Genomic DNA, 14,239 nt, shown 5'->3' with positions numbered 1-14,239 from the left:
TCAGTCTCTAGAACCGTTAATGCAGTCATCAGTCTCTAATCAATCTAATGCAGTCATCAGTCTCTAATCAATCTAGTGCAGTCATCAGTCTCTAATCAACCTAATGCAGTCATCAGTCTCTAGAACCATTAATGCAGTCATCGGTCTCTAATCAATCTAATGCAGTCATCAGTCTCTAATCAACCTAATGCAGTCATCAGTCTCTAGAACCATTAATGCAGTCATCAGTCTCTAGAACCATTAATGCAGTCATCAGTCTCTAGAACCATTAATGCAGTCATCAGTCTCTAGAACCATTAATGCAGTCATCAGTCTCTAATCAACCTAATGCAGTCATCAGTCTCTAGAACCATTAATGCAGTCATCAGTCTCTAATCAACCTAATGCAGTCATCAGTCTCTAATCAATCTAATGCAGTCATCAGTCTCTAGAACCATTAATGCAGTCATCAGTCTCTAATCAACCTAATGCAGTCATCAGTCTCTAGAACCATTAATGCAGTCATCAGTCTCTAGAACCATTACTGCAGTCATCAGTCTCTAGAACCATTAATGTTGTCATCAGTCTCTAGAACCATTTATGCAGTCATCAGTCTCTAGAACCATTAATGCAGTCATCAGTCTCTAATCAATCTAATGCAGTCATCAGTCTCTAATCAATCTAATGCAGTCATCAGTCTCTAATCAACCTAATGCAGTCATCAGTCTCTAATCAATCTAATGCAGTCATCAGTCTCTAATCAACCTAATGCAGTCATCAGTCTCTAGAACCATTAATGCAGTCATCAGTCTCTAGAACCATTAATGCAGTCATCAGTCTCTAGAACCATTAATGCAGTCATCAGTCTCTAGCAACCATTAATGCAGTCATCAGTCTCTAATCAACCTAATGCAGTCATCAGTCTCTAATCAACCTAATGCAGTCATCAGTCTCTAATCAACCTAATGCAGTCATCAGTCTCTAATCAACCTAATGCAGTCATCAGTCTCTAATCAACCTAATGCAGTCATCAGTCTCTAATCAACCTAATGCAGTCATCAGTCTCTATCAACCTAATGCAATCATCAGTCTCTAGAACCATTAATGCAGTCATCAGTCTCTAATCAACCTAATGCAGTCATCAGTCTCTAGAACCATTAATGCAGTCATCAGTCTCTAATCAATCTAATGCAGTCATCAGTCTCTAATCAACCTAATGCAGTCATCAGTCTCTAGAACCATTAATGCAGTCATCAGTCTCTAATCAATCTAATGCAGTCATCAGTCTCTAATCAACCTAATGCAGTCATCAGTCTCTAGAACCATTAATGCAGTCATCAGTCTCTAGAACCATTAATGCAGTCATCAGTCTCTAATCAACCTAATGCAGTCATCAGTCTCTAGAACCATTAATGCAGTCATCAGTCTCTAGAACCATTAATGCAGTCATCAGTCTCTAATCAACCTAATGCAGTCATCAGTCTCTAGAACCATTAATGCAGTCATCAGTCTCTAGAACCATTAATGCAGTCATCAGTCTCTAGAACCATTAATGCAGTCATCAGTCTCTAGAACCATTAATGCAGTCATCAGTCTCTAATCAACCTAATGCAGTCATCAGTCTCTAATCAACCTAATGCAGTCATCAGTCTCTAGAACCATTAATGCAGTCATCAGTCTCTAGAACCATTAATGCAGTCATCAGTCTCTAATCAACCTAATGCAGTCATCAGTCTCTAGAACCATTAATGCAGTCATCAGTCTCTAGAACCATTACTGCGGGGTAAATGAACCTCATTGGTGGCTCTTTCAGAGTGCCTTTCATGTCACTGAAGGTGGTATAGATTCAGCAGGTAAATCTGGTTGCCGTGACGTTCATTACAACCCCCCGCTGTGTATAAACTGTACAGGGTCTTCAGGATGTTTAATATGTAGTTTTATTTAACCTTTATTTAACTAGGCAAGTCAGTTAAGAACAAATTCTTATTTACAATGACGGCCTAGGAACTGTGGGTTAACTGCCTTGTTCAGGGGCAGTCATCAGTCTCTAATCAACCTAATGCAATCATCAGTCTCTAATCAACCTAATGCAGTCATCAGTCTCTAATCAACCTAATGCAGTCATCAGTCTCTAATCAACCTAATGCAATCATCAGTCTCTAGAACCATTAATGCAGTCATCAGTCTCTAATCAACCTAATGCAGTCATCAGTCTCTAGAACCATTAATGCAGTCATCAGTCTCTAATCAATCTAATGCAGTCATCAGTCTCTAATCAACCTAATGCAGTCATCAGTCTCTAGAACCATTAATGCAGTCATCAGTCTCTAATCAATCTAATGCAGTCATCAGTCTCTAATCAACCTAATGCAGTCATCAGTCTCTAGAACCATTAATGCAGTCATCAGTCTCTAGAACCATTAATGCAGTCATCAGTCTCTAATCAACCTAATGCAGTCATCAGTCTCTAGAACCATTAATGCAGTCATCAGTCTCTAATCAATCTAATGCAGTCATCAGTCTCTAATCAACCTAATGCAGTCATCAGTCTCTAGAACCATTAATGCAGTCATCAGTCTCTAATCAATCTAATGCAGTCATCAGTCTCTAATCAATCTAATGCAGTCATCAGTCTCTAGAACCATTGATGCAGTCATCAGTCTCTAGAACCATTAATGCAGTTATCAGTCTCTAATCAATCTAATGCAGTCATCAGTCTCTAGAACCATTAATGCAGTCATCAGTCTCTAGAACCATTAATGCAGTCATCAGTCTCTAGAACCATTAATGCAGTCATCAGTCTCTAATCAATCTAATGCAGTCATCAGTCTCTAGAACCATTAATGCAGTCATCAGTCTCTAGAACCATTAATGCAGTCATCAGTCTCTAATCAACCTAATGCAGTCATCAGTCTCTAATCAACCTAATGCAGTCATCAGTCTCTAGAACCATTAATGCAGTCATCAGTCTCTAGAACCATTAATGCAGTCATCAGTCTCTAATCAACCTAATGCAGTCATCAGTCTCTAGAACCATTAATGCAGTCATCAGTCTCTAGAACCATTAATGCAGTCATCAGTCTCTAGAACCATTAATGCAGTCATCAGTCTCTAGAACCATTAATGCAGTCATCAGTCTCTAATCAACCTAATGCAGTCATCAGTCTCTAATCAACCTAATGCAGTCATCAGTCTCTAGAACCATTAATGCAGTCATCAGTCTCTAGAACCATTAATGCAGTCATCAGTCTCTAATCAACCTAATGCAGTCATCAGTCTCTAGAACCATTAATGCAGTCATCAGTCTCTAGAACCATTACTGCGGGGTAAATGAACCTCATTGGTGGCTCTTTCAGAGTGCCTTTCATGTCACTGAAGGTGGTATAGATTCAGCAGGTAAATCTGGTTGCCGTGACGTTCATTACAACCCCCCGCTGTGTATAAACTGTACAGGGTCTTCAGGATGTTTAATATGTAGTTTTATTTAACCTTTATTTAACTAGGCAAGTCAGTTAAGAACAAATTCTTATTTACAATGACGGCCTAGGAACTGTGGGTTAACTGCCTTGTTCAGGGGCAGAACGACAGATTTTTACCTTGTCAGCTCAGGGATTCGATCCACCAACCTTTCGGTTACAGGCCCAACGCTCTAACCGCTAGTCTACCTACCGCCCCTACACTCTAACCACTAAGCTACCCACTAGGCTACCTACCGCCCCTACACTCTAACCACTGGGCTACCTGCCGTCCCTAAACTCTAACCACTAGGCTACCTGCCGTCCCTACACTCTAACCACTAGTCTACCTGCCGCCCCTACACTCTAACCACTAGTCTACCTGCCGCCCCTACACTCTAACCACTAGTCTACCTGCCTGCCCCTACACTCTAACCACTAGTCTACCTGCCGTCCCTACACTCTAACGACTAGTCTACCTGCCTGCCCCTACACTCTAACCGCTAGACTACCTGCCGTCCCTACACTCTAACCACTAGTCTACCTGCCGTCCCTACACTCTAACCACTAGTCTACCTGCCGTCCCTACACTCTAACCACTAGTCTACTTGCCGTCCCTACACTCTAACCACTAGTCTTCCTGCCGTCCCTACACTCTAACCACTAGGCTACCTGCCGCCCCTACACTCTAACCACTAGGCTACCTGCCGCCCCTACACTCTAACCACTATGCTACCTGCCGCCCCTACACTCTAACCACTAGTCTACCTGCCGTCCCTACACTCTAACCACTAGTCTACCTGCCTGCCCCTACACTCTAACCACTAGGCTACCTGCCATCCCTACACTCTAACCACTAGTCTACCTGCCTGCCCCTACACTCTAACCACTAGGCTACCTGCCGTCCCTACACTCTAACCACTAGGCTACCTGCCTGTCCCTACACTCTAACCACTAGTCTACCTGCCTGCCCCTACACTCTAACCACTAGGCTACCTGCCGTCCTTACACTCTAACCACTAGGCTACCTGCCGCCCCTACACTCTAACCACTAGGCTACCTGCCTGCCCCTACATTCTAACCACTAGGCTACCTGCCTGTCCCAACACTCTAACCACTAGGCTACCTGCCGCCCCTACACTCTAACCACTAGTCTACCTGCTGCCCCTACACTCTAACCACGAGCCTACCTGCCTGCCCCTACACTCTAACCACTAAGCTACCTGCCACCCCTACACTCTAACCACTAGTCTACCTGCCTGCCCCTACACTCTAACCACTCGGCTACCTGCCGTCCCTACACTCTAACCACTAGGCTACCTGCCGTCCCTACACTCTAACCACTATGCTACCTGCCTGCCCCTACACTCTAACCACTTAGCTACCTGCCGTCCCTACACTCTAACCACTAGTCTACCTGCCTGCCTCTACACTCTAACCACTAGGCTACCTGCCTGCCCCTACACTCTAACCACTAAGCTACCTGCCGCCCCTACACTCTAACCACTAGTCTACCTGCCGTCCCTACACTCTAACCACTAGGCTACCTGCCGCCCCTACACTCTAACCACTAGTCTACCTGCCGTCCCTACGCTCTAACCACTAGGCTACCTGCCGTCCCTACACTCTAACCACTAGTCTACCTGCCGTCCCTACACTCTAACCACTAGACTACCTTCCGCCCCTACACTCTAACCACTAGGCTACCTGCCGTCCCTACGCTCTGACCACTAGTCTACCTGCCTGTCCCTACACTCTAACCACTAGTCTACCAGCCGTCCCTACACTCTGACCACTAGTCTACCTGCCTGTCCCTACACTCTAACCACTAGTCTACCTGCCGTCCCTACACTCTAACCACTAGTCTACCTGCCTGCCCCTACACTCTAACCACTAGGCTACCTGCCGTCCCTACACTCTAACCACTAGGCTACCTGCCTGCCCCTACACTCTAACCACTAGTCTACCTGCCGTCCCTACACTCTAACCACTAGTCTACCTGCCTGCCCCTACACTCTAACCACTAGGCTACCTGCCGTCCCTACACTCTAACCACTAGGCTACCTGCCTGCCCCTACACTCTAACCACTAGTCTACCTGCCGTCCCTACACTCTAACCACTAGGCTACCTGCCGTCCCTACACTCTAACCTCTAGTCTACCTGCCGTCCCTACACTCTAACCACTAGGCACCGCCGTCCCACCTCTCCCGCCCTGCCGTCCCTACACTCTAACCACTAGGCTACCTGCCGTCCCTACACCCCCGCTCCTGCCGCCCACCCACCCTAGTCTACCTGCCTGCCCCTACACTCTAACCACTAGTCTACCTGCCTGCCCCTACACTCTAACCACTAGTCTACCTGCCGTCCCTACACTCTAACCACTAGTCTACCTGCCGTCCCTACACTCTAACCACTAGTCTACCTGCCGTCCCTACACTCTAACCACTAGTCTACCTGCCGTCCCTACACTCTAACCACTAGTCTACCTGCCTGCCCCTACACTCTAACCACTAGGCTACCTGCCGCCCCTACACTCTAACCACTAAGCTACCTGCCTGCCCCTACACTCTAACCACTAGTCTACCTGCCGTCCCTACACTCTAACCACTAGGCTACCTGCCTGCCCCTACACTCTAACCACTAGGCTACCTGCCGTCCCTACACTCTAACCACTAGTCTACCTGCCTGCCCCTACACTCTAACCACTAGTCTACCTGCCGTCCCTACACTCTAACCACTAGGCTACCTGCCGTCCCTACACTCTAACCACTAGTCTACCTGCCGTCCCTACACTCTAACCACTAGGTGCGTACCTGGCCTACCGCCTACACTCTAACCACTAGGCTACCTGCCTGCCCCTACACTCTAACCACTAGTCTACCTGCCGTCCCTACACTCTAACCACTAGTCTACCTGCCGTCCCTACACTCTAACCACTAGTCTACCTGCCGTCCCTACACTCTAACCACTAGTCTACCTGCCTGCCCCTACACTCTAACCACTAGTCTACCTGCCTGCCCCTACACTCTAACCACTAGGCTACCTGCCTGCCCCTACACTCTAACCACTAGTCTACCTGCCGTCCCTACACTCTAACCACTAGTCTACCTGCCGTCCCTACACTCTAACCACTAGGCTACCTACCGTCCCTACACTCTAACCACTAGTCTACCTGCCTGCCCCTACACTCTAACCACTAGACTACCTGTCCCTACACTCTAACCACTAGGCTACCTGCCGCCCCTACACTCTAACCACTAGTCTACCTGCCTGCCCCTACACTCTAACCACTAGGCTACCTGTCCCTACACTCTAACCACTAGGCTACCTGCCGCCCCTACACTCTAACCACTAGTCTACCTGCCTGCCCCTACACTCTAACCACTAGGCTACCTGCCGTCCCCCACAGGCTCCTGCCGCCCCCTACACCAACCCTAGTCTACCTGCCGTGCCCCTACACTCTAACCACTAGTCTACCTGCCGTCCCTACACTCTAACCACTAGGCTCCTGCCGCCCCACCTCCCCGGCGCCTGCCGCCCCTACACTCTAACCACTAGTCTACCTGCCGTCCCCTACACTCTAACCACTAGGCTACCTGCCGCTCCGATGTGGCTTGTTCCCAGACTCCTGTGAAAGGGTCATCGCATTATACTGGCACCTGTCACCGACTTGTTTTTCCAATCTTATCTATACCCTGAGGCTTGTTCCCTTCTCTGAAAACGTTCTAACTTCTGCTCTAACGTTAAATGGACTTCCCTGACTCAGATTCCCAGTGAGGAGAAAATGGCTTCATCCTGCAGCCAGGTGTGGTCTCTCTCTCTCCAGTTCATCAGACAGGGTAGTGTGTTCCCAAATGGCATCCTATTCCTTATGGGCCCTGGTCAAAAGTAGTACACTATATAGGGAATAGGGAGTCATTTGGGACCGTGACAGGGCTATGTTGTGGCAGCCAGCAGCAGATCACTCTGTCCAGCTGTATTAATCATCTCATCTAACAGACTGATATTAGATTACCAGTGTCTGGCGGGAGACTGTCACACCTCTCATACCGATTCACCCTGTCTGTCTCTCACCCTGGCCTGTCTGTCTCTCACCCTGGCCTGTCTGTCTCTTACCCTGCCCTGGTCTGGCATCACCCTGTCTGTCTCTCACCCTGGCCTGTCTGTCTCTCACCCTGGCCTGTCTGTCTCTCACCCTGGCCTGTCTGTCTCTCACCCTGGCCTGGTCTGACATCACTCTGTCTGTCTCTCACCCTGGCCTGTCTGTCTCTTACCCTGGCCTGTCTGTCTCTTACCCTGGCCTGATCTGACATCACCCTGTCTGTCTCTCACCCTGGCCTGGTCTGACATCACCCTGTCTGTCTCTCACCCTGGCCTTTCTGTCTCTCACCCTGGCCTGTCTGTCTCTCACCCTGGCCTGGTCTGACATCACTCTGTCTGTCTCTCACCCTGGCCTGTCTGTCTCTTACCCTGGCCTGTCTGTCTCTTACCCTGGCCTGATCTGACATCACCCTGTCTGTCTCTTACCCTGGCCTGGTCTGGCATCACCCCGTTCTCGTTAGAGTACTTCTAACCTGTCTATCATATTTATTTTCAAAGAGAGTGACTGTCAAAATGGCAGGTTGACCTTTATTGTCAAGAGTCTTGTCTTGGAGGCAGAGCTGAGAGATTTCCCCTTAGATAGGCCAGCTGCAAAGTCGAAATTGCCTATATTGTAAAAATGTACGAAAACAAAAATGTGCCTTTAAGGTTAGGGTTAGGCATTAGGCTTAGCAGTGTGGTTAAGGTTAGGGTTAGGCATTAGGCTTAGCAGTGTGGTTAAGGTTAGGGTTAGGCATTAGGCTTAGCAGTGTGGTTAAGGTTAGGGTTAGGCATTAGGCTTAGCAGTGTGGTTAAGGTTAGGGTTAGGCATTAGGCTTAGCAGTGTGGTTAAGGTTAGGGTTAGGCATTAGTCTTAGCAGTGTGGTTAAGGTTAGGGTTAGGCATTAGGCTTAGCAGTGTGGTTAAGGTTAGGGTTAGGCATTAGGCTTAGCAGTGTGGTTAAGGTTAGGGTTAGGCATTTGGGTTAGCAGTATGGTTAAGGTTAGGGTTAGGCATTAGGCTTAGCAGTGTGGTTAAGGTTAGGGTTAGGCATTTGGGTTAGCACTATGGTTAAGGTTAGGGTTAGGCATTAGGCTTAGCAGTGTGGTTAAGGTTAGGGTTAGGCATTTGGGTTAGCAGTATGGTTAAGGTTAGGGTTAGGCATTAGGCTTAGCAGTGTGGTTAAGGTTAGGGTTAGGCATTAGGCTTAGCAGTGTGGTTAAGGTTAGGGTTAGGCATTAGGCTTAGCAGTGTGGTTAAGGTTAGGGTTAGGCATTAGGCTTAGCAGTGTGGTTAAGGTTAGGGTTAGGCATTAGGCTTAGCAGTGTGGTTAAGGTTAGGGTTAGGCATTAGGCTTAGCAGTGTGGTTAAGGTTAGGGTTAGGCATTAGGCTTAGCAGTGTGGTTAAGGTTAGGGTTAGGCATTAGGCTTAGCAGTGTGGTTAAGGTTAGGGTTGGGTTTAATCACGTTGTGGCATTTCCACTCTGCAGAGCTGCCTCCAGAACAAGATTCATAATGAAAACGCTAACCTGCGTCAGTGTGTTTATTTGTGCTCAGATCTAAACCATTGACAAACATGTTTAGTTGGCTTTTTTAAGCAGGAAAACCTGTAATCGCCAAATATATGTAATATCTCCATTGGTCGGTCTTGAACCAAAATTACACATGTTTTATTATGCATCAATTCCTTTTTTCTAACAGATGAAGATTTTTGACAAAAATAAGGATGGTCGCTTGGATCTGAACGATTTGGCCAGGTACTTCTAATTGACTCTATTACAATTCTGAATACTGAACCGTTTGGCCAGGTACTTCTAATTGACTCTATTACAATTCTGAATACTGAACCATTTGGCCAGGTACTTCTAATTGACTCTATTACAATTCTGAATACTGAACCGTTTGGCCAGGTACTTCTAATTGACTCTATTACAATTCTGAATACTGAACCGTTTGGTCAGGTACTTCTAATTGACTCTATTACAATTCTGAATACTGAACCGTTTGGTCAGGTACTTCTAATTGACTCTATTACAATTCTGAATACTGAACCATTTGGCCAGGTACTTCTAATTGACTCTATTACAATTCTGAATACTGAACCATTTGGCCAGGTACTTCTGATTGACTCTATTACAATTCTGAATACTGAACCATTTGGCCAGGTACTTCTGATTGACTCTATTACAATTCTGAATACTGAACCATTTGGCCAGGTACTTCTCATTGACTCTATTACAATTCTGAATACTGAACCGTTTGGTCAGGTACTTCTAATTGACTCTATTACAATTCTGAATACTGAACCATTTGGCCAGGTACTTCTAATTGACTCTATTACAATTCTGAATACTGAACCATTTGGTCAGGTACTTCTAATTGACTCTATTACAATTCTGAATACTGAACCATTTGGTCAGGTACTTCTAATTGACTCTATTACAATTCTGAATACTGAACCGTTTGGCCAGGTACTTCTAATTGACTCTATTACAATTCTGAATACTGAACCATTTGGTCAGGTACTTCTGATTGACTCTATTACAATTCTGAATACTGAACCATTTGGCCAGGTACTTCTAATTGACTCTATTACAATTCTGAATACTGAACCATTTGGTCAGGTACTTCTAATTGACTCTATTACAATTCTGAATACTGAACCGTTTGGCCAGGTACTTCTAATTGACTCTATTACAATTCTGAATACTGAACCATTTGGTCAGGTACTTCTGATTGACTCTATTACAATTCTGAATACTGAACCGTTTGGCCAGGTACTTCTAATTGACTCTATTACAATTCTGAATACTGAACCGTTTGGCCAGGTACTTCTAATTGACTGTATACTGTAGTACCAATACCTTTTCTAACTATGCTGTTTTGCTGATCAAATTGTTGTTTATTTCACGTTTTCCTTTAGGATCCTGGCTCTAGAAGAGAATTTCATGCTACAGTTCAAAATGGATGTGAGTTCAGTTGATGTGTTTCTCCGAATGCTCCTTACATTACTCTGCTAAATCTTCTTAGGAAATGGAAGATGAAACTAACCGTAATCGACTCTGTTTACAGGCCTCCAGTCAAGAAGACAGAAAGAGAGACTTTGACAAAATATTCAACCACTATGATGTTGTGAGTACAGACAGAATGATAAATAATGTTTTGTTGTTTAAAGTGCCCAACTCTAAAATGCTTTGTTGATCTTTGTAGTTACAACACTTAATCTCTTATCCATCACTTCTTTCGTCACTTCTTTCATCAAAAAGATGACTGCTATGGTGTGTGGTCATCCACACCCCCTCCCAAAATGGCTGCTGTGCCATTTCTTCCACTTGCATTACTTGACATAGATCCTGAAAAACTACATGTGTTTACTAAATCCCTTGGGGCTGGGATGTTGGATTTGATTTGCAGCGCAACTGCTTCCTCTATATGGTCTGTAAATGAAATATGAGTTGCAAAACAAGGATGTTTGGTCTGCATTCAGAGAAATGAGATTACAATTTTGGCATGATGACCTTTTAATGAGTTCTATGTTCTCTCTTCTCCATTGGTCAGAGTAACACCGGAGCTTTTAATGAGTTCTATGTTCTCTCTTCTCCATTGGTCAGAGTAACACCGGAGCTTTTAATGAGTTCTATGTTCTCTCTTCTCCATTGGTCAGAGTAACACCGGAGCTTTTAATGAGTTCTATGTTCTCTCTTCTCCATTGGTCAGAGTAACACCGGAGCTTTTAATGAGTTCTATGTTCTCTCTTCTCCATTGGTCAGAGTAACACCGGAGCTTTTAATGAGTTCTATGTTCTCTCTTCTCCATTGGTCAGAGTAACACCGGAGCTTTTAATGAGTTCTATGTTCTCTCTTCTCCATTGGTCAGAGTAACACCGGAGCTTTTAATGAGTTCTATGTTCTCTCTTCTCCATTGGTCAGAGTAACACCGGAGCTTTTAATGAGTTCTATGTTCTCTCTTCTCCATTGGTCAGAGTCACACCGGAGCTTTTAATGAGTTCTATGTTCTCTCTTCTCCATTGGTCAGAGTAACACCGGAGCTTTTAATGAGTTCTATGTTCTCTCTTCTCCATTGGTCAGAGTCACACTGGAGCTTTGGAAGGACCAGAGGTGGATGGCTTTGTAAAAGACATGATGGAACTGGTCAGGGTAAGAATATCAGACAATATCTTTATGAATGTGCCACAAACATGTTCCTATTATAATTGACTATTGTATTTGTAAAGGTCATGTGTTTGTCATAACATGGGACTATGCATGTTCCTATAATAATCTACTATATGTCTTGTAAAGGTCATGTTTATGTAAAGGTCATGTGGGACAATATTGTGTTGGGAAAGGTAGAATTGGTGTCTATTGTTTTATCCTGTTGTGTTGTATATCTTTATGAGTCAGTCTTAACATGTTCCTATATGATACCTATTGTGTATGTCCTTGTTATGAACATGCTTCTATCTGATACATCTCTGTCCTGGCTGGCCCAAAGGACATCTATTGTGTCCAGTGTTCTCTGTATCCATCAAAAACAGATGAAATCCTTCACCTCTTGACCTCAAGGAACTTACAGAATACATTAACTTTAGCCCACACATTCAATAGATCTTAATTGTCCCGGAAGAGCAGTTTTTGTGCAATATAAAATACATCTATACAAACATAGTTTGACTACTAATGTGTTTTACCTGTTGATCTTCCATCCAGCCCAGCATCACTGGTCCAGAGCTGGACAAACTGAGGGCTGTGCTGCTGGGACACTGTGACGTCAACAAAGATGGAAAGATCCAGAGGAATGAGCTAGCGCTGTGCCTGGGAATGAAGCCCAATAAGGCCTAGGTTTCCCCAAACAGAGAAGAGCTCTACTACTGATCCTTCCCCTCACTGTGATGCATCCAGAACACCCAGAACTTTATGTCCAATCTTCAAAGACAACAGCTGCTAGTGTTTTAGCATGTTGTGGAACAAGCACTGTTCTGAATGATATCAATTGTATTTTCTTGTGATAGATTCAAAATAATACTGGTGAATAATACAGGTAGCCTACTGGTAAATGAATACAGAATAATACAGGTAGCCTACTGGTAAATGAATACAGAATAATACAGGTAGCCTACTGGTAAATGAATACAGATTAATACAGGTAGTCTACTGGTAAATGAATACAGAATAATACAGGTAGCCTACTGGTAAATGAATACAGAATAATACAGGTAGTCTACTGGTAAATGAATACAGAATTATACAGGTAGCCTACTGGTAAATTAATACAGAATAATACAGGTAGCCTACTGGTAAATGAATACAGAATAATACAGGTAGCCTACTGGTAAATTAATACAGAATAATACAGGTAGCCTACTGGTAAATGAATACAGAATAATACAGGTAGCCTACTGGTAAATGAATACAGAATAATACAGGTAGTCTACTGGTAAATTAATACAGAATAATACAGGTAGCCTACTGGTAAATGAATACAGAATAATACAGGTAGTCTACTGGTAAATGAATACAGAATTATACAGGTAGCCTACTGGTAAATTAATACAGAATAATACAGGTAGCCTACTGGTAAATGAATACAGAATAATACAGGTAGCCTACTGGTAAATTAATACAGAATAATACAGGTAGCCTACTGGTAAATGAATACAGAATAATACAGGTAGCCTACTGGTAAATGAATACAGAATAATACAGGTAGCCTACTGGTAAATGAATACAGAATAATACAGGTAGTCTACTGCTAAATGAATGCAGAATAATACAGGTAGCCTACTGGTAAATGAATACAGAATAATACAGGTAGTCTACTGGTAAATGAATACAGAATAATACAGGTAGTCTACTGGTAAATGAATACAGACTAATACAGGTAGCCTACTGGTAAATGAATACAGAATAATACAGGTAGTCTACTGGTAAATGAAAGTGTATCTATTTGAAAAAGCAGGAGAATGCTCAATGTTCAAGACTGTGTTGTGAATGATGCTTATATTTTTCCTGTTGTGTTTTGTTGGCCTGGCCATAGCTAGCTATTGGGCAATTTGCATGTAAGTGTAGTTCTGTATTGTACATTAGGTGAGTTGCTGTTTTTAATATTATATGATGATGTTTAACAATGATAATTAAATCAAGAGTAGTGGGACTTGGTGTTGTGTACTTTGTTACAGATACATTTAACATTAGTGCGTACAATACTGCCTGTGTATACAGTACCACTGGGCAGTGATTAAGAGCATTGGGCCAATAGCCAACATTTTACACTTCTGTTAATTATATAGTGCCACTAAATATGCACATTATATTTACTTAACCCAGGGATCATCAACTAGATTCAGCCACGGGTTTTTTTGGATGGTCTGGGGGCCAGAACATAATTACAGATCATTTGTAGACTGCAAATTGACCGCAAGAAGCCCAAACAGATAAAATATGAGATTAAAACATAATAATTTCAAACCTTGCTTATATTTGTATACGATCACATGTTTCTCTCTATTATACTTGGGAACAGATTTTCTTAAATTAAATTCACTAGGAGCTGATTTTTTTGGGGCTCAGAAAACTTTGGAGGCCAAATAAAACCACCTGCGGGTTAAATTCGGCCCGCGGTCCACCAGTTGGCAAACCCTGACTCAACCCATCTACACAGGCTGGAGATATAGAACTAACAGTCATTCATGACCTTAGAACGGAATCCAGAGTTGTCCTCAGAG

The 14,239-nt window shown here is 43.9% G+C and overlaps 1 protein-coding gene across 9 annotated transcripts in view; it reads left to right on the top strand.

The window, feature by feature from the left end:
* LOC106572986 (secretagogin) overlaps positions 1–13,666 on the top strand; it is a 79,876-nt gene extending 66,210 nt beyond the window's left edge. The window contains exons 7-13 of one of the 9 annotated variants that reach the window (XM_082959193.1): positions 9,217–9,272; positions 10,439–10,484; positions 10,588–10,647; positions 11,604–11,672; positions 12,225–12,625; positions 12,696–13,255; positions 13,291–13,666. In XM_082959193.1, the coding sequence (XP_082815319.1) occupies positions 9,217–9,272; positions 10,439–10,484; positions 10,588–10,647; positions 11,604–11,672; positions 12,225–12,356 (363 nt within the window). In that variant the 3' untranslated portion in view covers positions 12,357–12,625; positions 12,696–13,255; positions 13,291–13,666. Of the gene's footprint in view, positions 1–9,216; positions 9,273–10,438; positions 10,485–10,587; positions 10,648–11,073; positions 11,200–11,603; positions 11,673–12,224; positions 13,256–13,290 lie in introns of those variants that run through there. The other 8 variants (XM_082959196.1, XM_082959185.1, XM_082959188.1 and 5 more) reach the window with 8 other exon arrangements.
* The last annotated feature ends 573 nt before the right edge of the window (positions 13,667–14,239 follow it).

The sequence above is a fragment of the Salmo salar genome, chromosome 02 (genome assembly GCF_965601325.2).
Source record: "Salmo salar chromosome 02, fSalSal1, whole genome shotgun sequence".
Lineage (NCBI taxonomy): Eukaryota > Metazoa > Chordata > Actinopteri > Salmoniformes > Salmonidae > Salmo > Salmo salar.
Note: the sequence above shows the minus strand (reverse complement) of the source record. Positions and strands in the feature narration are given on the sequence as shown.